The 23,934-nt window shown below is 45.1% G+C and overlaps 1 protein-coding gene and 1 pseudogene across 2 annotated transcripts; both read left to right on the plus strand.

Moving 5' to 3' along the window:
• Positions 1-1,173: 1,173 nt before the first annotated feature.
• RAET1E (retinoic acid early transcript 1E) lies at positions 1,174-6,680 on the plus strand. Of its 2 annotated transcripts, XM_035296951.3 has the most exons (5): positions 1,174-1,265; positions 2,442-2,651; positions 3,327-3,587; positions 3,842-4,117; positions 5,837-6,680. In XM_035296951.3, the coding sequence occupies exons 2-5, from the start codon at positions 2,576-2,578 to the stop codon at positions 5,992-5,994; spliced, it is 771 nt and encodes a 256-aa protein (XP_035152842.3). In that variant the 5' UTR covers positions 1,174-1,265; positions 2,442-2,575; the 3' UTR covers positions 5,995-6,680. The 2 variants fall into 2 exon arrangements, with proteins under 2 accessions (XP_035152842.3, XP_054110491.2); XM_054254516.2 differs by having other exon boundaries at positions 2,442-3,587.
• Positions 6,681-10,897: 4,217 nt separating this feature from the next.
• Positions 10,898-22,977, plus strand: LOC100410566 (low-density lipoprotein receptor-related protein 11 pseudogene; annotated as a pseudogene).
• Positions 22,978-23,934: the final 957 nt, after the last annotated feature.

Raw genomic sequence — 23,934 nt, forward strand, 5'->3', positions numbered from 1 at the left:
TTTCAATGGGAGGGGCAGGCAAAGGTGCACCTGGAGCGGGTGCAGGAGTGAGCCCAGCAGATGCCTGAGCAGCAGTGCACGCTGAGGGGAGGGCAATGCAAAGTCCTGGGGCACAGGGACAACTGCAGGGCTCTGAAGACCAGTGAGAAGGCCGAGGAGGCCGAGGGTCGGGGCTGGAGCTAAGCGGCGAGGGGGCAGCGTAGAGGACAGCTGGCCAGGCTGCGCAGGGCTCCCTAGGCGTCACTGGTGACTTTGGTTTTACTGAGAGAAAAGGGGCGCTTTGGGAGGGTTTGCAGCACAGGAGGGACGTGCGTGGTGAGGTTCGGAAGGATCACTCTGGCTGCTCTGTTGTCAGTAGCCATTTGGGAGGCAGGGACAGGCATGGAGGCCAAGAAGGGCAGGACAGCAATCACCCTGGCCAGGAGGACAGGTGGCCAAGAACAAGGGTTGGGGACTAGATGACAGTGTAGTCAAATAATAGACGCTTTATTTCTAGTTCAAAGAAGAGATAGGAAAGAGGTCCAGCTAATAGGTGATTTTTAAAAATAATCTTCACAATCTTACCACATAACCTCTAAATCTTCAGTAAAGTTGGCTCCATTCACAAGTAGCTGGTGTCACTTTGGTGGGGGCTTTGTATGGAAGTGGGCAGGGGTCTTTCAAGGAAGACGCAGGAGAGCTGGTCTTCCAGTTGTGGAGGGGGATGGAGTTACAAGAAGAAAACAGTGAGGTTCAGTGAAACACAGTGGGAATGCGAGCTCAGTTCAGGGGCAGGAGCTCCAGGCCTCTAGAGAGCAGGATGATCCTAAAATGTTCACCAAGAAACCAGGCGATAGAGGGCACCAGCACCCTCCAGACACAAAGTAGGGCTGCTGTCCCTGCTATGCCAGGACCGCAGAAGCCTAAACCCTGAAAAAAGGTTTAGGCTTTTTTCCCCTCCATCTACATATTAAGAAAAACATATGTATGCCATTACATGCTGGTCTCCAACAACTGCTAAAATTGTTCACTGATGAATCAGTATCGAACTAAATCCATTTCCTAACAAGAAGCCCTGTCCTAGAATAACTATGTGACAGTTGGCTGTGCCACTGGGTGTGCATGATGAATGGGTGTTCTGTTACGTAGGCCTCACCACACCCAGAGGAACTGAGCCGATTTCTGCTCCTCTGAGAGTTTGTGCAATAAGACTCTGAGAAAGCAGTCACCTCAAGCCTCTCCATCCTAGAGAGGGCAGAAGGACAAACGTCTCCTGCTGGCACAAGGTAGGGGATGGGGGTTAGCACGTGTTCCAAACACCAGTGCAGAGGGAACTTGAGCATGTTTGGGAGTGAAGGAATAAAACAGGGGCTCGGGTGGTGAGAAAGCCAAGGGCAGTTAATGAAGTAAAAGTGGGGTTGGGGGAGCTGTGGGGGTGTGGGGGAGAGGACACTGGCTAAGGCAGGGAGGTCGGGGTAGCTCTGGGGGTCCTCTGCCTGCACACCAAGTACTCACAGATCTGTACCTCTCTCTCCAGCCTGGGGTCCCAATTTCTTCAATTTGGGTGGATGGGGATTCCTTCTTGTTCTCTTGTCCTAATTTCTTCTTTCTGACTTCTGGAAATGTGTAAAAAAATGTGCATTCCTGGGCCCCTTCAAACCCTTGACCAGTTGTCCTCTGAGCAAACAACCTCTTATCCCCCCAGCCCTGGAGAGACCCCTGCCCATAGTCCATAGTTTCTATCTTTGAAATCTGTTCCATCTAGTTAAGAAAGGACAGGGGTAAAGACCCACTTACCAGGTATGACGGGAGTCCCAGCATCTGAGTCACAGGATGTCATCATATGGGTGTGACATGCACTTGAATTAATTAGCATACTACCCAGCACACAGAGGGAACCTATAAGTGGAAAGGATATGGGTGGTGTGACAGATTAGATGTTTGCCTTCCCTTCAGATTCATATGCAGAACTCCTTGAGGTCTTGGCCCCAGCAGGACTGCTGAACTCTATTATGAAATCCATCTGTAATGGTAGACCAGTTGCTGCCTGTTAGCAGCTAGTTGAATTAATGTTGGGGTGTGGTTGATGAGAGAAAATCTCAACCCTTTAAGAGTACAGAGTTTTAATGGGTTATGAATAGTGGGAGAGGGGAGAATGGAAATGGAAGAAAATACAGGAGGGGGGAGGGGGCACAGGAAGAAACGGAAAAGCAAAAGAGGCAGGGAGGGGAAGGGAAGAGGAAACTGGAGGAAGGGAGAAGGAGCTCATGTAACCTCCAACCATCCTGCTCACACCAGAGGGGGTTTTTTGCAGGGGCATTGGGGATAGGAGAGGAGAGAGAGTTTATTCAAAGTTAATTTTGTTTTCAAATGTCTCCTGTTATTTTTCAATAAATAATTATATTTTGAACATTTGAAAAACACTCCCTTCACAAAGTTCTTCTTTAATTGGGTCTCTACAGGTCTGTCCTTTGTTTTGCCTCTGTTGGGCAGTGCCCACGGCCACACTGTTGGACAACATTTCTTCACCATTCCAGTGAGGGTGTATGTATGCCCGCCCCGCTTCTTGCCTGTTACTCTCCACAGTGTGCCAAGAATGTCCCTGACTCCTCACCCTGTGCACCTTCTTTGCCATCTACTGTTGCTACTAATAGCCTTGGAGATCGGGGTTGGTGAGTGTCCTGAGATCACAAGACCAGGCTGAGGACAGGGAGGAGGAGGGAGAAAGGTGGGGGGTAGGTGACTGGGGCTTCATTCAGGCTTCAGGCAAGCGGGTACCTGCTCTTAAGGATGAGGTGAGGAAGAGGATCCCTGGGACGTTACTCCTAGTTTGTGGGAGACCCCAGCCTGAGATCCCAGGCCAGGCACTGGCTCACAGGTGACAGCTCTACAGTGCTACCTCCCACCTTCTACTCCAGGACCCTTTCCTGAACACCCAGGACCCAGGAGGAATTTGGTATGTGTCCCATAATAAATGCCTCTTTTTCCTTTTTGTTGAATGTCCTATGTGTTCTGCTAGATTTGAAGTCTCAGGAGGTCACAAACTGGCTTGTCTGCTTTGTACCTCGGAACTTGGTAAATGTTGCTAAAAGTATTTGTGACATGAATTCTCCTGTTAACGCTGTTAACACTAAGTGGACCCCAGAGGTCCCTGGTACCATCAAGTATCTCCCCCCAGAGAGTCAAGGGGAGACGGGAGCAGAGATCTGGAAGGTTGAAGGAGTCTGGGATGGAGCCGTCCCCTCTGCCAGCCTGGCCCCGGTCCAGGAAGTCTGGGGTCACAGAAGCGCAGGTTCTAATGGGCCTCTTCCCCTGTCCTGGACCTCACCTGCGTTTTTCTTTCACAGGTGCTCACTCTCTTCGCTTTGACTTTGCTATAAAATCATGGTCCAGACCAGGGCAGCCCTGTTGCAAAGCGCAGGTCTTCATGAATAAAAATCTTTTCCTTCAGTACAACAGTGAAAGCAACATGGTTAAACCTGTGGGCCTCCTGGGGAAGAAGGTAAATGCCACCAGCACATTGGGAGAATTGACCCAAAAGCTGGGAGAAGTGGGGCGAAACCTCAGGATGCTCCTTCTTGACATCAAACCACAGATAAACACCAGTGGTAAGTGCGGAATGGAATGTGGAAGTGGAGGCAGGCAGCAAGAGGGGAGAGGGAAGAGCACAGGTGGGGAGGGGCTTTAGGTGTATTTGTGTATTGATCATTGGCCCAATCATAGAGGCACATAGGACCCAGTGGGCAAGAAAGGACAAGTCCAGGTAGAAATGCAGGCCCCTAAATGTGCTGCATTTCTTGACCTGTTGGTAGATGATGGACCTCTTAAGAGTGAGGATGATGGTTTTGTGTCTGGATTGCAGGTCCTTCCACTCTGCAGGCCGAGATGTTTTGTCAGCGTGAAGCAGAACGATGCACTGGTGCGTCCTGGCAGTTTGTCATTAGTGGAGAGGAATCCCTCCTCTTTGATGCGATGAACATGACCTGGACAGTAATTAATCATGAAGCCAGCAAGATCAAGGAGACATGGAAGAAAGACAGAGGGCTGGAAAAGTATTTCAGGAAGCTCTCAATGGGAGACTGCAATCACTGGCTCGGGGAATTCTCAGAGCACTGGGAGGTGATGCCAGAACCGACAGGTAACTGAGCTGGGTGGAAGAATTCGGCAGCTCTCTTTAAAGGTCAAAAGTCTTCCGTGTGTGAGTATCAGCGTGTGTGTTGTGGGTAACACCCTCCATGGGTACTGAGGAAGGAGAACTGCCCAGACCCCAGGCACAATTGGTGCCTGAAGTATATACCTCACTGCTTACTTATATCTAGCATATATATATATATAAAATCATACTTAATTCCACATAATCTTTCTAAATAATCATATAACGGATGTAGTTGGAGCTGTACCAACACATTTAGTGCTGATTTATAGAATCCTTCCATATAACCATAGAGTAGTTTGTAGTAGGAGGAATGCCTAGAGTAGTCACAGAACAGAAGCAGTACAGGGGAAAACAGCCAGACCAGGACAAGAACCAACCACCGAGGTGGTGTGTCCCTGCCTGAAAGAGCATACAATGTACGGCAGGCTTGGAACAAGAGCCTCTCCTCCTGATAAAGGAGTTGTAGTACCCTGCATCCAGTTCCTGTGGAAAGTAGGCCTCAGGCCTGACAGCCCACAAATAACGGAAGGGAAGAACCCCTCTGGTGTGACCAGTCACGGTGGCTGTATACCCTGTCAGTCTTTTCTCGCTTCTGTACTAGCTCAAATCATCCTCCCATAAATATCGTTAAGAGAGGAGCACAAGTCGGTCAGCTCCCACTGCATTGGCTTACAGTATCCTTCCATTAGAAACCCTTTGAAGTCATCAGCCCCCAGATAAGAAGTGTTGCGTACGACACCTGTTGCACACAGCCTACCTCCTTGCCTCGGTGACCTAATGGGGGTGGACCCTTATCTGTACACAACCCTGTACTACTGTCACGGCATGGCCCCCTACAGCACATGTCCCACCTCTCTGCCCAGGTGACGTAATGGGGTGTCCCCTTTGCTTGTGACTCACGTGATTATGTATGCCCTATCACTAAGCCTATAGATGATGACCTCATTCATGACCCTGCCCCCTGCCTGTACCTAATAAATACAGAATCTTCTGGGCATTCAGGGCCTCCCTGATCTCCAATCATAGGTTGCATGGCCTGCTGAGTCCAGTTGCTCTTCGCCAGTTCTTCAGCGTCCTGTCTCTTTACTTCTTGGATCCTGTACTTCAGCACAGCATAAGGGACACTCCATGACACTGTGGGGTCAACAAAATCTGATTGACTTCTCCATGGGCTTCCTGTCTGGAGAGGCAGTGATGGCTGTAAGGATTTCCCACCAACCTCCCTTTTCCATCCCACCTCCCACGGTTTCTTCCTGAGTGTAGAAACCCCTTTCCTCTAACCAATGATCCAGTCACCAATGACCCAATGCTAAATGGTCCCAGGTCTATCTGCGTCACTGCAAACATGCAGGCCTTCTCTTCCTCTGTTATAATTACCCTTCTACCAGCTCTAATGCCATTTCTTAGGAAGACTTCCCCACCTTCCTCACATAGAATTAAGTATCACCCATTGTGCTTAATCATCCTCCAAGCAGTTCTAACCACAGTAATCACATGAAATTGTGTGGTAATCAGATGGACATTTGCTACCTCTCTTGGTAGAAATCTGAGCTCAGTAAGGACATAGCACAAGCCCTATTCATCTTCATGGCCCAGGGCCTGGTAGAGTGGCTGTCACATGATCCATTAATTATGTGGGGCACCATGTGTTCCTGGTGTGTTTTTAGGTTTGACAGGGCTTGTGCTTTTTTGCTCTTTTAGTGTCACCAGTAAACGCAACAAACATCCCCTGGTCTTCCTCTAGCCAACTAACTCCAGTGATCATCCTGGGGGCATTAGGCATCGCAGGAATTTGCATCTACATTAAGTGCCAAAACAGAGGAGTGGAAGGTGGTGTCTGGCCTTTGAGGACATCTTAGTCTGGTAAGGACTCAGGAGAGGTAAGCCATGGGTCTCACTCAAGACCCCGCTCCCTGATCTCTCTCCATAGAAATGGCACCCTGTCTTAGTCTTGAGCCCCCACACTACACAGCAGGGCTGGCAGCACAAAAGTGCAATGAGAGGAGGGATGAAGCAATCATCTCCTTCTGAGGAGTGGCAAGGTCTAAGATCTGGAATGCCTGCCTAGGGTGTTGTCTCTTCACCATCCTGCCCAGGGTTTCCCCAGCCCTTTGATGGAAATATCGTTTGCTCTCTGCCTTTAGCCTGATTCAGCTCAGCAAAGCTCCATCCCCTTTTCCCATTTGTGCTAAGACTCGCTGGTGGTGCTTGTGGCTGCAGCATTTACTCCCAGAGAATGCACAAGCTGTGGTGTAAGCAATCCTCTCACCACTCTCTAAATTTTAAAATGGGTTAAAGAAGGACAAGAAGGACAATCTCAAGCACATGATTAGCCATGTACATTCCAGACTCACATCGATTGAGAGAATGCTGGAAAAGCATCACCACCAGGGCAGCAACGTCTTCAAGGTTGCCTGTGCTCTGATGACATCACACCTTTCGGTCAAGAAGTTTTTAAGAGTTTATTTTCACATTGAAAATCAGTCAGATTTGCTTCATCCTCAAAGAGCATGTTTATGTAAAATAAAATGAATGCTGATGGTGAGCTGTCCTTTTTTTTTCTAAATGGGAATTAATGTCATAGTGTCTGTTTCTGATCTGCTGTTTCTTCTCTGCATGGTGAGAAGGTGACAATGTCACACCAACCCATGATGGTGAACCCTGAGCTTTGATGACATTCTGGCTACCAGTCTAATATCTCCGGCATGGAGGCCTGTTTTCCAAGGTTCACATGCCTCCCTTACATGAGTGCCTTCCTTTTTATATGGTGTCAATTTAGTCATTTTGAAAATTTTGCAAAAGTAAGATATTTGCTCATAATCAATTAGGACTGCCATTTCACTCTGACACTCTCTCCATCACACTTTCCTCCATGTCAGTTGGAATTGGAGTGACTGCTGGCTTTAAAAAAATTCAACTAAGAGGCCAGGTGCAGTGACTCATGCCTATAATCCCAGCACTTTGGGAGGCTGAGGATGGTGGATCATGAGGTCAGAAGTTTGAGACCAGCCTTGTCAACATGGTGAAACCCTGTTTCTACTACAAATTAGCTGAGGGTGGTAGCAGGTGCCTGTAATCCCACCTACTCGGGAGGCTGAGGCAGGAGAATCGCTTAAACCCAGGAGGCGGAGGTTGCAGTGAGCTGAGATTATGCCACTGCACTCCAGCCTGGGTGACAGAGGCTCCATCTCATAAAAAAAATTCATTTAAGAGGAAGGTGAGTTACGAATATATTGATTTGGGTTTAGGAGATATATTTATGTCCTCACACTCACTTTTTTGTACAGTTAAGTTATTGCTATGCAGAAACCACATGTCAGCTGTCCTAAGTCATGACATGTCATGACACAAAGGTACAGGGCCACAGGTTGGATGACCCACAGGTTGGATGAATTAACACATCTATTCACATATCAACATGTCCTAGAAAAGAGAAAGTGAATATAATCACAAACAGAACACTCTATAGAAATAGAGGAAGAATAAGCTTACTGCTACATGAAAAATGCATGACCGTCATGGACAGGATGTTGAGAGGAAAATGTCAGACACAAAGAATATAATCTCTATGATTCATTTTATATAAATTTCAAAAACAGACAAACTGGATCTTTAATAATAGAAGCCAGATAACTTGATCTGACAGATGATCATGCAGATAGATTTCATTTTAAAAATACATCGAATGGACTATTTAAGATTTTGCACTTTATAGTAAGGTTGTTACATTTCAATAACAACAACAAGCTAAGCAGAGGTTTCAATTTCTGTTATTTTCTTGACAACTGGTGGCACTCCCCATCAGGAACATACTCAGTAATGAATTAAATTATAAATATATTATATATTTTTTTCTGATGAGAATATGATACACACACACACGCATGTAGAGGGCACAGTTTTTTTTTAAGATGGAGTCTTGCTCTGTTGCCCAGGCTGGAGTGCAGTGGCAAGATCTCAGCTAATTGCAACCTCTGCCTCCTGGGTTCAAGCGATTCTCCTGCCTCAGCCTCCTGAGTAGCTGGGATTACAGGTGCCCACCATCATGCCCAGCGAATTTTTGTATTTTTAGTAGTGATGGGGTTTCACATGTTGACCAGGATGGTCTGAATCTCTTGACCTTGTGATTTGCCTGCCTCTGCCTCCCAAAGTGTTGGAATACAGGCATGAGCCACCACGCCCAGCCTGAAAGAACTGTTATGTGCCAGACACATTGCCAGACATCTGCTTGTTGGTCCTGTTTCTCTGCCACTGCTCTGACAAAAGAATTCATTCCTTTCTTCCACTGCTGTCTTTGCCCCCATAGTATCCTCTCCAGATTGACCCAGGCAGACCTCAACATTTTCAAGTATAGCAATTTAAGTAATCTCTAGGGTTCAAGTCACAGTTCCTGGGGCTCTGTGGAGTTCAAAGTTAAGATTCCTTCTCATGAGAAAAATCGTCTACTCCATCTACAACTCACTGAGGATCCATGTTTCTTATGTAAGAAAAGACTCTACCCTTTTAGTTGCTTAAAAGAATACCATGACTCAGATCTGTGTCTGTTTCGCAGGGGCTCTGACATGAAAAGTGAGTTTGCTAAGAACAGTGTCACAACAGGCTTGGCAAGATATGGTTTGAGTCAGACAAGGGCCACTGGTCCAGAAGGGGCTCATGTGGGGGGTGGTGTGATGGCAGCAGGAACCCAGGGAGTGAATATGCTCAGTTGGGAAGGGATCCCACCTACAGAGCTGCAGGCAAAGGGGTCCTGGATTAACCCCTAGTGGAAGGTGACTGAGAAGGATTTAACTGCCCCAACCAAGCAGTTTTTCAGTGCCATTGACAGTAGCAAAGGGAGTTGGTGAGTAGGAAGGGAGGCAGAAGAACAGTTTTAGAAGCTGGGTCTGAACAGTAGGGGTTTAAAAGAGGTGGGACCTCCATGGACACCTGGGGGTTTCTGACTCCCAGCCTCATCCTGGTGGCTAAGCCTGCTGCTGAAGGGCTTCCTGTCTGGGCAGGAGCAGGCAGGGCTCAAGTGCCGATGGAGGTCGGTGCCCACAGCTAAGCTGAATGGAAATGGGAGGCAGGTGAGGGGCAAGACGGGCCCTGGGAAGGGTATGTTAGAATTCAAGGGAAAGAAATGTATCTTCCAACCTCTGGGGAGAGCCTCCCCATTGTGTCACATAGATTTGTCTGTCACAGGGAGGATCAGCACCCAGGGAAAAAGAGTTCTGTGTGCCCATGACACGTTCCTGTTTTGTTGTCTCTGGCATTTCTTGGCATTGTTTCTGCTGATGTGACAGAAGAGAGAAAAAGCTGATCAAAGCTAAATGATAGAGCAAAGGGGTTGACAGGGAGTGTCTTTTCAGGTATATAGAGGACATTCACCAAGAAGGGCCATTTTTGGATCATGAAATAAATCTCTCTCTAAAATAATAGCTCATGCCTGTAATCCCAGCACTGTGGGAGGCCGAGATGGGCAGATCATTTGAGGTCAGGAGTTCAAGACCAGCTTGGCCAACATGATGAAAGCCCATCTCTACTAAAAATACAAAAATTAACCAGGTATAATGGCATGTGCCTGTAGTCCCAGCTACTCAGGAGGTGGAGGTTGCAGTGAGCCGAGATTGAACCATTGCACTCCAGTCTGAATGACAGAGTGAGACTCCCTTTCAAATAAATAAATAAACAAATAAATAATTTATTTCAACAAATATAAAGGGTTGAAATCATGCAAAGCATCTTGTCTGACTGCAATGGAAATAAACTAGAAATCAACATCAGGAAGAGATCCTCAAATATTTTTGGATTTGGAAAAATCCTCAAATGTTTGGATATCTAAATAACTATATATCAAAGAAAAAGTACAAAGAAAACTAGAAAGTATTTTGAAATGAATGAAAATGAAAATACAAAATATCAAAATCTATCAGATACAGATAAGAGAATGTTTAGAGGCACCCACACTGAACTTCCTCCTCTCAAAGTGCTGGGATTACAGGCATGAGACATTTCCCCTGGCTAATTTTCTATATTTCATATTTTCAGTAGAGACAGGGGTTTTTTTTGAGAGAAGGAAAGAAAAAAAGGAGTGAAGGAGAGGAAGAAAGAGGAAGAAAAAGAGGAAGAGAGAATGGAAATGTTGCTTTATTCTAAAAAAAAATGGGTATTAATAATGGCCAATCAATATTTCATTCAAACCTATGACTAGGTGTGATGTGGTATGACAAGAATGTATATTTTGTGTATTTAAAGTGGAGAGCTCTATAAATATTTATTGAGTTTACTTGTTTTGGATCTGAGTTCAAGTTCTTGATATCCTTATTAATTTTCTGTCTCATTGAGTCTAAGTCTCTATGTATCTGGGTGTTAGGATCGTTAGCTCTTATTTTTGTATTGATCCTTTTACCGCTATATCTTTGTTGCTTTAAAATCTATTTTATCAGATACGAGAATTGCAACTCCTGCTTTTTATTATTTATTTATTTATTTATTTTTGCTCTCCCTTTGGTTGGTAAATCTTTCTCCATCCCTTTGTTTTGAGTCTTTGTGTATCCTTGCATGTGAAATGGGTCTGGATGTAGCCTACCGTTGGGTTTGGGTTGTATCTTTTGGTTGGGGGATTTAGTTGATTTAAATTTAGGATTACTGCCGTTTGATGTTAACTGGCTGTTTTATCCATTCGTTGATGCAAATTCTTCTTTATGTTGATGCTCTTTACTTTCTCCCCTTGTTATCCCTCCCCACCCTCCCTCCGCCATCCACAATAAGCTTGTCTATGCCATGGGCACCCAGGGTGGTTCTTACAGCTTTTGCAATCACCGGGCAGGCACTGATGTTATTCGAAAGCTGGGGGAAGCCTTGGGAGCTATCAGTCCCCTCTTTCAACAGGATAACAGGTGCGGGCATCATTTTAGCTAATTCAGTGGCCCACTACTCTCCTCTCTTCTCCATGACCGGTCCGCCCAGCAATCCACCCATTTTTTGACTTTGTAATAATCGACATTCTGGCTGGCGTGAGATGGTATCTCATCGTGGTTTTGATTTGCATTTCTCTGATAATTAGTGATGCTGAGAATTTTTTTGTTTGTTGGCCACTTGTATGTCTTCTTTTAAGAAGTGTCTGTTCATGTTCTATGATCACTTTTAAATGGGGTTATTTGGTTTTTGCTTGTTGAATTGTTTAAGTTTCTTATAGATTCTAGATATTAGACCTTTGTTGGCTGCAGAGTTTGCAACTATGTTCTCCCATTCTGTAGGTGTCTGTTTACTCTGTTGATAGTTACTTTTTACCCTGCAGAAGCTCTTTAGTTTAATTAGGTCTCACTTGTCAATTTTTGATTTTGTCACAATTGCTTTAGAGGACTTGTTAAAAATTCTTTCCCAAGGCCAATGTCCAGAATGGTATTTCTGAAAATTTCTTCTAGGATTCTTATAGTTTGAGGTCTTATGTTTAAATCTCCAACCTGGCTAGGTGTGGTGACTCATGCCTATAATTCCAGCACTTTGGGAGATCGAGGCAGGTGGATCACCTGAGGTCAGGAGTTCGAAACCATCCTGGGCAACATGGTGAAACATCGTCTCTACTAAAAATACAAAAATTAGCTGCGTGTAGTGGCAAGCACCTATAGTCCCAGCTAGTTGTGAGGCAGAGGTTGCAATGAGCTGAGATTGTGGCCACTGCACTTTAGTCTGAGTGACAAGAGTGAGACTCCATTTCAATAAACAAGCAAGCAAACAAACAAACAAACAAATAAATCTTCAATCCATCTTGAGGTGATTTTTGTGTATGGTAAAAGTTGAGGGTCCAGTTTCATTTTCCTGCATATAGATAGCCAGCTATCCCAGCACCATTTATTGAATAGAGAGTACTTTTTCCCATTGCATATTTGTATCAACTTTGTCAAAGATCAGATGGCTGCAGATGTGCAGCTTTATTTCTGGGTTCTCTATTCTGCTCCAGTCATTTTCCTAAGCCAATTAATTCAAGAACAGAAAACCAAATACTGCATGTCCTCACTATGTACGAGTACCATGCTGTTTTGGTTACTGTAGTCTTACAGAATAGCTTGAAGTCAGGTGATGTGAGGCCTCTGCCTTTTTTTTTTTTTTTTTAAGGATTGCTTTGGCTAATGGTGCTGTTTCTGCATTCCATATGAATATTAGACTAGTTTTTTTCTAATTGTGTGAAAAATAACACTGAAAGTATAATAGGAATGGCATTGAATCTGTAGATTGCTTTGGGCAGTATGGCCATTTTAGTGGTACTGATTATTCCAACCTATGTATGTGGAATGTTCTTCCATTTGCTTGTGTCATCTATGATTTCTTTAAGCAGTAGTTTGAGGTTATCCCTGTAGAGATCTCTCGTCTCCTTGGTTATATGTATTCCTAGGGGTGTGTGTGTGTGTGTGTGTGTGTGTGTGTGTTTGTTTGTTTGTTATAAATGGGATTGCATTCTTGATTTGGCTGTCAGCTTGAATGTTATTAGTGTAGAGAATAACTAATTTTTGTATTTAGTTATTAATACATTATGTCTCCTAAAACTGCTGAAATCATTTCTCAATTCCAGGAGCATTTTGGCAGAGTCTTTAAGGTTTTCTGGTGATGATCATATCGACAGTGAAGAGAGAGAGCTTGACTTCTTCTTTTCCTATTTGGATGTCTTGACTTTGTTTCTCTTGCCTGATTGCTCTGGCTAGGACTGCCAGTACTACCTTGAATAGAAGTGGTCAGAGTGGGCATCCTTGTCTTGTTCCTGTTCTTAAGGGGAATATTTCCAGCTTTTGCCCATTCAGTATGATGTTAACTGTGGGTTTATCATAGACAGTTGTTATTATTTTCAGGCAGGTTCCTTCAATGACTAGTTTGTTGAGAGTTTTTGCCTTGAAGCGATGTTGGATTTTTTTGAAAGCTTCTTCTGCTTCTATTGAGATGATCATTTGGTTATTGTTTTTAATTCTGCTTCTGTGGTGAATCATATTTATTACTATGCATATATTAAACTTCCTTGCATCCCAGGAATAAAGAAAATAGGCAACTATTATCAGGCAGTGGACAACAGGCTGTGTAGGACTGTTATCCTTGAGAGAAGGGAAATTCCCATGGTGAGCCCTACGACTGTCTGCCTGGGGACAGTTCCCATGGTGCTATAAGCTGAAGTCCAAGCACAGCACAGGGGTCTCAAGAGGCATAGAAGGCAGAGATCAGAGCTTCGGGCAGCTAAAGTGGCTGGAATTTGTAGGACAAAGAAGATCACCAAAGAGGGAATTGCCAAATGGAGATGAGGGGAAGAGGTCTGTGGGGCAGTCCTTGGCCAGACATACAGACCACTAATGGAACAGAACAGAGAGCCCAGAAATCAGCTCACACATAAATGGTCAACTGATCTTTGACAGGGGTATAAAGAATATGCAATAGGGAAAGGATAGTCTCTTCAATCAATGGTATTGGGAATACTTGGTAACCACATCCAAAGAATGAAATTGAACCTTTATCTTACAACCTATACAAAAATTAAATGTATCAAGATTTAAATGTAAGACCTAAAACTGAAACTACTAGAAGAAAACATAGGGGAAAAGCTTCTTAACGTTGATGTTGGTAATAATTTTCTTGATATGACACCAAAAGCACACAAAAGCAAAACTAAACAACTGGGACTATATCAAACTAAAAAGCTTCTGCACAACAAAAAAAATAATCAATGGAGTGAAAAGGCAACCCGCAGAATGGGGGAAAATACCTGCAACCCGTATATCTAATAAAGAATTAATATCCAATGTTCGTTTTTAACACAGAAAGAACTCATACAACTCAATAGCAAAAACAAAAACAAAATCTGAGTTTTAAAAGTTGGCAAAGGACATGAATACACATTTTTTCAAAGAAAGCATACAAGTGGGAGACAAATACATGAAAAGGTGCTCCACATTACTAATCATCAAGGAAATGCAAATCAAAATCACAATGAGATATCACCTTGAATCTGTTACAGTGGTGATCATTAAAATAAAAACACAAGTGTTCGTAAGTGTGTGGAGAAAAGGGAACCCTTGCACACTGTTAGTGGAAACAGTAATGGGTATAGCCATTATGGAAAACAGCACAGAAAACAGTTCTGTTAGAAACAGAACTAACATGACCCAGCAATCCCACTTCTGGGTCTGTATCCAAAGGGAATGAAATCAGCATCTCCAAGAGAGATTTGTACCCCCATGTTTATTGCAGCACTGTTCACAGTAGCCAAGAATGGAAACAACCTAAGCATTCATTGACAGGCCAATTAAGAAAATGTGATATAGATACATAGGTAGTGTGATATAGCTGGCCTAGAATTAGAACCAGTACAATGCCATTTTAAAATGGGAAAACTGTTTCCATTCTCCTCACAATGACTGCTAACCATGGCTTCTGTAAACTACTAAGATTACCTTGCAAAATGCAAAGAGAGGACAAGCTGCATATTTTCTCTTATCTGTAACTGCCAGAATTGCTGACCTTTGTTTACCAAAGTAAGCACCCCCAGATAAATTCCATCCTGGCGCCAAGTAACCTAAAATTATGTGGACCCCACACTTGTCCAAATAATGTATAAACTAATGTTTATCTTGACCTCTGTAAACCACTTAAGTGGCAATCGGAATGACAAAAGTCCCCTGGCCCTTGGAATATCTGGAGCCCCCTCACCCTCGTCTCAGCCTAGGAGGTGATTGACAGCTTTCATTCCCATCTCCGCTCCTCACCCCCACTCCCAAGGTGGTTTTGTGGGTATAAAAAGGTCTTGTCACTCTTCTTTCTCTGCCATGGGTTGGAGAGACATGAGTCCTCTGTGGTCGCCGGCAATAAACCCTGCAATTTGGCATACTTTTGTTCTGGTGTTGACTTTCTGTGCTCAGTTCAATGCAACAGTAGATAGATATAAATATACATAGATTTGTAATGGAATATTATTCAACCATAAAAAGGAGGAAATCCTGCCATTTGTGACAACATGGGTGAATCTGGAGAACATTAGGACATGCTACTTAAGTAAACTAGATGTCAAAATACAAATACTACATGATTTTTCTTGCATGTGGAACCTAAAAAGTCAAACTTAAAGAAGCAGAGAGTAGAACGGTGGTTGTCAGGGGCTGGGGGAGATGTTGGTCAAAGGGTCAAACTTTAATGTTGGTCAAACTTTCAGTCACAAGTTGTATAAGTTGGCTCTAATGTACAGCATGGTGACTATAGTTAATAATACTGTATTGTTTACTTAACATTTGCTGAAAGAGTAGACCTTAGGTACCCTCACTAAACACACAACACACACAATGGTAACTGTGTGTGGTGATGGATATGTTCATTAACGTGATTGCGGTAATCATTCACAATGTATATGTACGTCAAATGATCATGTCATATACGTTGAATATATACATTTTTGTTTTTGAAATGGAGTCTCACTCTGTCTCCTGGGGAAGGAGTGCAGAGGCAAGATCTTAGCTCACTGCAACCTCTGCCTGCTGGGTTCAAGAGATTCTCCTGCCTCAGCCTCCCGAGTAGCTGGGTTTACAAGCACTTGGCACTACACCCAGCTAAATTTTTTTGGTATTTTTAATAGAGATGGGGTTTCTTCATGTTGGCCAGGCTGATCTTGAACTCCTGACCTCATGATTTGCCTACCTCAGCCTCCCAAAGTGCTGGGATTACAGGTGTGAGCCACCTCACCGTCCTATAATTTTTGTCAGTTATACCTCTGTAAAGCTGAAAAATGCAACAATAACAAAGCCAGGTGGGACAGAAAGTAGGTTAGATGACAGACTCAAGATCTGAAAGCCTCATCATGTGATGTCGATGAGCTGAGAGAGGATGATCCTAGCCAACATTTAGGAGCCTCTAGTGTACACTCGCCATTGTGCCAAATGCTTTACATGCTGTGTTTCACTTTATCCTCCACACTTGTGGGAAGCAAGGTCAGGCAATTATTCCTGTATTACGGAGGGGTAATCTGGTGCTTCAAGAGGGTAGGTGACTTGCCCAAAGTCACATAACCAGCAGGGGTTGGACACTGCTGTCATAGGCCACACTCAACACTGTGCCATACTAAGCACTGAGGTGCCTGAGGTTCAATGGCATTTTAAAAATATTTAAAGGACTATCACTTGGGAGGAGGTATAGATTGCTCTGAGAGGCCCCAAGAGAAGGAGCTAGGACAAATACTTGGAAGCTACAAAACAGATTGTACCTGAATATAAGGAAAATATTTACTGAATAGTAAGAGTTGCCCAAAGATGGAAGAAGTTCTGGTGTGTGAAGGTGAAACTAGCTCAATTTCCCCAGAGAACTGATGTTTGTCACTTTTTCTATTAAACATAGAAATGGACCCTAAGGGAGACCTGTGGGAATCGCTCCCGTGTGAGGCCCCTAGGAAATGGGCCTCGCCATAAGGTGATCTTGAGCCCGGACACAGATCCCTGGTTGGGGGAGTCGAGCTGAGGGAAAGCAGGAACTGAGAGAAAGACTATGTTATTCAAAATAATTAACAGACATTACTTTATGAATATGAGGAATTGGAAGGCATTGTGTCCACTTTCGGCTTCCTATGGTTTATTGCTTGATTGTGTTCATTTTGGACCCTTGTTACCTTCATTGTAAAATATTATCTTAAGTATCTACACTTGGTAACTTACTTACCATAACTTACTGGGTGTAACTGTAACTTACTTAGCATATCTTACAGGGTGTAACTGTAACTCACTTACCATAGCTTACAGGGCATAACTGTAACTTGCTTGCTGGGTGTAACCTATTTACTGGGCTTAACTTACTGGGCGTAACTTAGTGGGCATAACTTGCTTACTGTAACTTAAGTACGTTGATCTGGCGTAAACAACTTTAACTTCAGAAAAGTATATAATGAAACATATTGCAAAAATAAAATTGCTGCATGAGCATAGCAGCAATTTTCTATCTCCTTTCTACCTCCTATCGCTCTTTTCTATCTCCTTTTTTTCCAGCACACGCTCTCTTCCAGTTTTGGGACCCTCTCGCTGGATGAGATTCCCGGGCTCGCGTTCAGTACACAACAGGACCCTGCTTTTCTTAATGCTTAAAACCTAAATTTGTCTTTCCTGAATTTCTTTTTCAGAAACTTTCTGACTTTCAGATAGTATGGAGGAAGTGAAATCACATCACCACATCCAAATAAGGAGACACCAGACTCCTCTCCTTACTCTTCATAATTTCTGTTTTCCTCAACCATCTGCTTCCCATCAACCAATTGTCCTTCCTAAAACCCTTCTCTCACCAACTATAATTAGGGGTGTGTATAGTAGGGAAGGTAGCTACACCCCTTCCCCACTATGTACTCCCCCAATTTTAGTTGGTCAGATATTTGAGACTTACTTCAGCTTATTTTTATTTGGCAGCACCAAAGAAAGCCTTCTTCCCACAAAATCCTCAAGCCAGTGATTGGCTTTCTTTACTGCAAGCAACAGGATGTTCCCTTGGCATTTCTGTAACAAAGTACTGCATTCCCTACCTCTGAATTGGGGGTAGTACTAGCATGTGCTGCGTAATTGTTGTTTTAAACAAATAAGTGACTGTGCAGAACTCAGAACAGTTCCTCAGAGAAGGCCAACTAGGTGCTCAGGGGAGAGATTTGAGACCAGAAAAGTGTCAGGCAATTCCTGTCTTCATCCACCACCATCAGGGCTATGTATGCACTGTTCTCTACTTCCTCCTTTCACTGTTCTATTTGTCCCTCTCTGCTGAACAGCTTCTCTACGCTACTATCCCATTCCATGTCCCCTGGAGCTCACCTGGGTTCCCAGCTACACTTCCTTCTCTAACTCAATTTGTTGAGTCAGTTTGTTGAGTCAGTCTAGTCACTTTGTTTCTCAATTCTGTTTTTATATTACTTGGAGAGAGTATCTATTGGCTCTGCTTGAGCCAGGTATTCATTCTTGATTCCATCCCTAGTGAACAGGGAGTGTGGTCACCTGGGGACTGGGGCTGCCCCTTCCAGGGCTGTGGGCAGAGCAGACTCCATGAAAGGGGTATGGAGAAGGAAGCATCTTAGTGTAACAAGCACTCAGCTAGGATGCTGTAAAGGAGATTCAGGCTTCAAGAGGTTTCATGACCTCTACTCTTAGGAAAGCTCCTTCATTTCTGTTGTAATAACAAAAACAACTAGTATTTATTGAGCTTCTACCATGTGTTAGATGTCCTCCTAAGTACATCACATGCACTGATTTAACTTATTTGATGCCTGTAAAAATATTTAAGATGGGAAGTAGTGGAGAGGGGAAGGCAACAAAAAACGATGATCACTAGGGTGTTACTATAGATTGGAAGTTTGTATTCCCCAAAATTCCTATGTTGAATCCTAATGTGATGATATTTGGAGGTGGAGACGTTGGCAGATGATTAAGACATAAAGATGAGGCCCTCATGAATGGGATTAGTTGTTGTGAACTGAACTCGAGCCCGGGAATCTCATCCAGCAAGAGGGTCCCAAACCTGGAAGAGGGCATGTGTGGAAAAAAAGGAGACAGAGAGAGGGGCCTGGAGGACTGATTAGGCTATGCCCAAGCAGCAATTTTATTTGTGCAGTAGGTTCCATTATATACTTTTCTACTTAATGTTGTTTAAGTCAGATCAAAGCATTTCTTAAATAACAAAAGAAACAGAAAACAATTCTGGGGAACTAGTAAAAGGAACAGATACTGATTTAAAAGGTCAAGGGGGAAGTAGGTGATGCTGATTATCAATATTATCAGAACAACCAGTAACTCAGATAACAATCTTCAATTATCTAGAAGTCACAAGCTCAGCAGTAAATCATGCATCTGCAAAAGACAAGGGCCGCAGGGGAGGTCACCAGGCTGAAACAATGCCTGGTAAACAAAGTCACAGAACTGGTTAAGATTAGAAGCCAGAAAGGGGAACACAATACCCAGTTGAATCACTTTAGCATTCACCCAGCCATTATCTCATCAACCAAGAAGGCTGAAAATAGTGTTCTGTTTAGTCATGCTTCTCCCAATTTTTCTTGCCCATAGCTCCACAGCCTCCAGCCAGGGAAAGCGTGTAAGGAATCAAGCTCACCTAATGGCAGAGGTCAAGTTGTTAGCCTCTCGCAGGGGCGATCCCCACAATTAGTGTTTTTATAAAAAAGATCTCAGAGGCTCCCTAATCCCTCCCACCAGGTGAAGACTCGGTAAGAAGACTGTGGTCTATGAACTAGGAAGTGGCCCTCTCCAGACATCAGTGTCTGCCAGCACCGGGATCGTGAACTTCCCAGCCTCTAGAATTGTGCAGAATAAATTTCCGCTGTTTATAAGCCTTGCAATCTGTGGTATTCTGTTACAGCAGCCCAGCCAAGATATGTGTCATCTCATTCCAACATTCAATAAACTGACCTACAAAGTCTAAATCTCAATTTGATCCACTCTTACTCTTAATGAAATGTCTTATAAAACAGAAACACATCTTCATCTTTCCAGACCGCAGTCCTGACATTTTCATCCTAACATAAAATTCTTCTATCCATTGATAAGGTTTTGACATTTAGGCTTTAAAAACCAAGATAGTTTATTTCTGAAAAAAACTGAAAGGAGAACGAGAATAAGATAAATCATAATGCACAATGCAATGAAACTTGGTTTGTAAAAGCCTTATTAACATATAATTGAATATAACAAACTATACTCACTTAAAATGTACAATTTTATGAGCTTTGATCTATGTATTCATCAGTGAAACCATCACCACAATCAAGATAATGAACACACCCATCACCTGCAAAAGTTTTCATGGGCTTCTTTGTAATCCCTTCCCTTCCTACTCACACTCACACTCAGAAATCACAAGGTTTCTCCACTCTGGCTGTTAGGAACATGAGCTATTGGCCCCGGTGGGCAGGCGCCCTGAGCAGGTCTGGTTGGTTGCTAAAGCCTGCTGGGCTCAGACGGGAACCCTGCCCTAGCTGGGGGTGGGTGGGTCGCGGGGAGCAGAGCGGTACAGAGGATGCACTCGCAGGAACTTGTTTTCCCGGCCAGGTAGGACACCGCGCTAGGGCCGCGGCTCACCAAGGCTCCACTCCGCAACCCCTGTTTGCAAGCCAGGTGCTGGTCCGCGTCAAGGCTGACTTGCTTCCACCCAGCGCGCCGTGGGTCGGGGCGGAGAGGCGCAGGGCGCCGGGCAGCCTCCAGCAAGGGCGAACAGCGGTGCTTGGCCGGGCCCGCTGTGCCATTCGCCGTTGCGTTTTCTGCCGGTGCCCGTGCGCCCGCGGCCTCAGGGGAACAGCTGGGTTCCATGGGAACCGCCCTGTGACGACAGGGCCTAGAGCCCGCAGCGGCTGTGCAGGAGTGGCCCAGGGCCCGCGCTCGGCCTCGCCCCTTGGCTAGCTGCGGTCGGCGGTAGGCTGCCGGCCGCCAAGGCCTCCGGCGCCAGGGAGACCGCGGCCTCGGGGCGCCGGCGACCGCCGCGTCACTGGGCGCTGCGCGGGCTGCTGCTGCTGCTCTGCCTGTGGCTGCCGATCGGCCGCGCGACCTGGCCGCCTGCGGCGCCGCTGTCGGAGCTGCACGCGCAGCTGTCGGGCGTGGAGCAGCTGCTGGAGGAGATCCTTCGCAGGAGGAGCTGGAGCTGCGCGCCGGCGGCGGCCCCCAGGAGGACTGCCCGGGCCCGGGCGGCGGCGGCCGCTACAGCGGCTTGCCGGACGCCATCATCTGCACTAAGGACTCCCTGGCGGCGGGCGCCAGCTTCCTGCGGCCGCCGGAGGCCGTGCGGGGCTGGCGACAGTGCGTGGCGGCCTGCTGCTCCGAGCCGCGCTGCTCTGTGTCTGGGGTGGAGCTGCCCCGGCGGCCCGCGCCCCGGGTCGCCACGCTCGGCTGCTACCTCTTCAACTGCAGACGGCCGCAGCGTCTGCAAGTTCGCGCTGCACCGTGGCTACAGCCGCGCCCGGGACAGCGCCGCCCCGGCCACCGCGCGCGCCTTGCCCCCGCAGGGTAAGCGAGCGACTGAGGGGCGGGCCGAGGCCCGCAGCCCCCTCGCCAAGTTGGAAGTGAAACACACTCGTGCCAAGTTATTTTAGCCGCGGGCTCCCAGAGGAGTTTCTGGCATGGGTTTCTGTGTGTTAGGCTTGGAAGCCCAGTCGATTGGCAGAAGCGGGCCGGCGCTGTGGGGAATTTTCTGGGCTTGAGGAGGAAGGCTGGTCTGAGAGGATTCGTGGAAATTTGATTTAAAAGAGAAGAGTTCAGAGAAGAAAGTTTATTTTAGTCTCATGGGTTGTATAAGGCATGGTTTGTGTTAAGTAATTGCAAGATTAATGCGGAGCTTCTCATGGCACCCGCCCCTGTTTCTTAATGTGGCTCTCTTGGCTCTGCCTGTGGTGGCTTTCATCAGACAAAAATGGGAAGGAAAACGGCTTCCATTTATAAAAAGTGAAAGGAAGGGACTCAATTTTTGTTGATAATAGGGAACTTTAAAGCATATTCTTAAGGGCTAAAAATGATGCTGATTCGACAGGTTTGTTTTTGTAGATGCTCTGAATGACAGAATCAGGACACATACAGGAGGTACAAAAATGGTAGCAGTTGGACATGAGGGTCACGGAGGGAATAATAGACCTTGATTGTGCCCACGTGTGGTCATGCTCCGTGTGTTCAATCATGCTCTGCTGCTGTTTGATTTATAATAGCACGAATGATATCAGCAAGATGGGGGCATAGCTCAGCCACTTTGGAAGTATGGATTCTCCAAAACCTGTGGATCCATTAAAAGGGTCTGGAAATCTGTGTCACATCTTGCCTCTCTCCCCACCTCTACTTTAGGTGAGGCTCAGAACCCTTGTCAGGGGAGCAGATATCAAAAGGTCACCCTGCAACTGCTTGGCCTTGAGGCAGACACCGGGAAGGCCCCCGGAGCTTTCCTTCTGAAGTGGAAGTAGGCAGCACTTTCAGTTGGAAGTAGGCAGCATCGCTGAGGCCCATCACTGCTGCTCCACACACATCCTTCCTGTTTGCCCAAACACAGACCAAAATATTCCAGTAGCAAAGAAAGAAAAGTCTCTGTTCTTATTGCTTGCCTGGAAGAAACTGACATTGCCAAAGGAACCTTTCCTATACACACAGTTAGAGGAATTTTTTTTTTTTTTTTTTTGCTACGGAGTCTCACTCTGGCTGGAGTGCAGTGACGCGATCTCAGCTCACTGCAACCTCGCCTCCTGGTTCAAGCGATTCTCCTGCCTTCGCCTCCCAAGTAGCTGGGATTATAGGCGCATGCCACTGCACCCGGCTAAGATTTGTATTTTTAGTAGAGACAGGGTTTCAAACCAAAATTGGCCAGGCTGGTCTCAAACTCCCGACCTTGAATCCACCCACCTAAGCCTCCCAAAGTGTTGGGATTACAGGCATAAGCCACCTCACCTGGCCTAAGAGGAAATATTTTAAAAGGAAAACAAATAAGGAAATAATAAGCCATAGAGACATTTTTTAAAGTTTAGATTACTGTGAGAGGCTGGGCATGGTGACTCATAACTGTAACCCCAGCACTTTGGAAGGCTGAGGTTGGTGAATCACTTGAAGCCAGGAGTTAGAGACCAGCCTGGCCAACATGTCAAAACCCCATCTCTACTAAAAATAAAAAATAAACACAAAAATTAGCCTGGCCTGGTGGTGCATGCCTGTGATCCCTGCTACTCGGGAGGCTGAGGCAGGAGAACTGCTTGAACCCCAGAGGTGGAGGTTGCAGTGAGTAGAGATAATGCCACTGCATTCCAGCCTAGGCAACAGAATGAGACTGTGTCCCAATAAACATACCTATGACTGGAGGGCTTGGGCGACTGCATGTCATAATAAAAAGTGAAGACTAATAAATCTGTGCCTTCATTGCTTTGTGTGTTTTGTTCACTTTTTTGTTCAAATTGCCAAGAACCTGGACACTCTCCCCTGGTAACAATATCATCCCTATTTCAATTAAGTTGTTGGATTTACTGGCACAAGCTTGTTCATATTATCTATAGAATCTAGTGATGTCACCTTTCTCATTCCTGATATTAGTAATATGTCTTCTCTCCTTATTTCCATTTATCATGGCTAGAACTTTATCAATAGTATTGACCTTTTCAAAGAATTGGCTTTTGTTTTACTGATTTTCTTTATTGTTTTTCTTTTCTTTTTCTTTCTTTATTTTTGAGAGGGAGTCTCATTCTGTCACCCAGGCTAGTAGAGTGCAGTGGCATGATCTTGGCTCACTGCAACCTTCACCTCCTGGTTTCAGTAGATTACCCTGCCTCAGCCTCCAGAGCAGCTGGGATTATAGGCATGCACCACCATGCCCAGCTAATTTTTTTGTATTTTTGGTAGAGACAGGGTTTCATCATGTTGGCCAGGCTGGTCTCAAACTCCTGACCCCAAGTGATCTGCCCACTTTGGCCTCCCAAAGTGCTGGGATTATGGACATGTAATTACACTGTACCCAGCCTGTTTTTCTATTTTCTGTTTCACTGATGTCTGCTTTATCTTTATTATTTCCTTTCTCCACCTTGCTTAGGGCTTAATTTACTCTTCTTTTCCTGGTTCCTAAGGTGGAAGCTCAGGCCATTGCTTCGAGATTTTTCCTGATGTAGACATTTACTGCTACATATTTCCCCCACCCCAGCAGCACTAAGCATTGCTTTAGTGGCAGCTCACAAATTCGAATATGATGGGCTTTTATTTTCATTCAATTTAAAACAGCTTCTAATTTCCCTTTTAATTTCTTCTTTGGAGTGTAGGTTGTTTGGAAATACCTGGTCATTTAGTATCCAGGTATTGGGAAATTTTTCATCTTTC

Source organism: Callithrix jacchus, chromosome 4 (assembly GCF_049354715.1).
Source record: "Callithrix jacchus isolate 240 chromosome 4, calJac240_pri, whole genome shotgun sequence".
Classification (NCBI taxonomy): domain Eukaryota; kingdom Metazoa; phylum Chordata; class Mammalia; order Primates; family Cebidae; genus Callithrix; species Callithrix jacchus.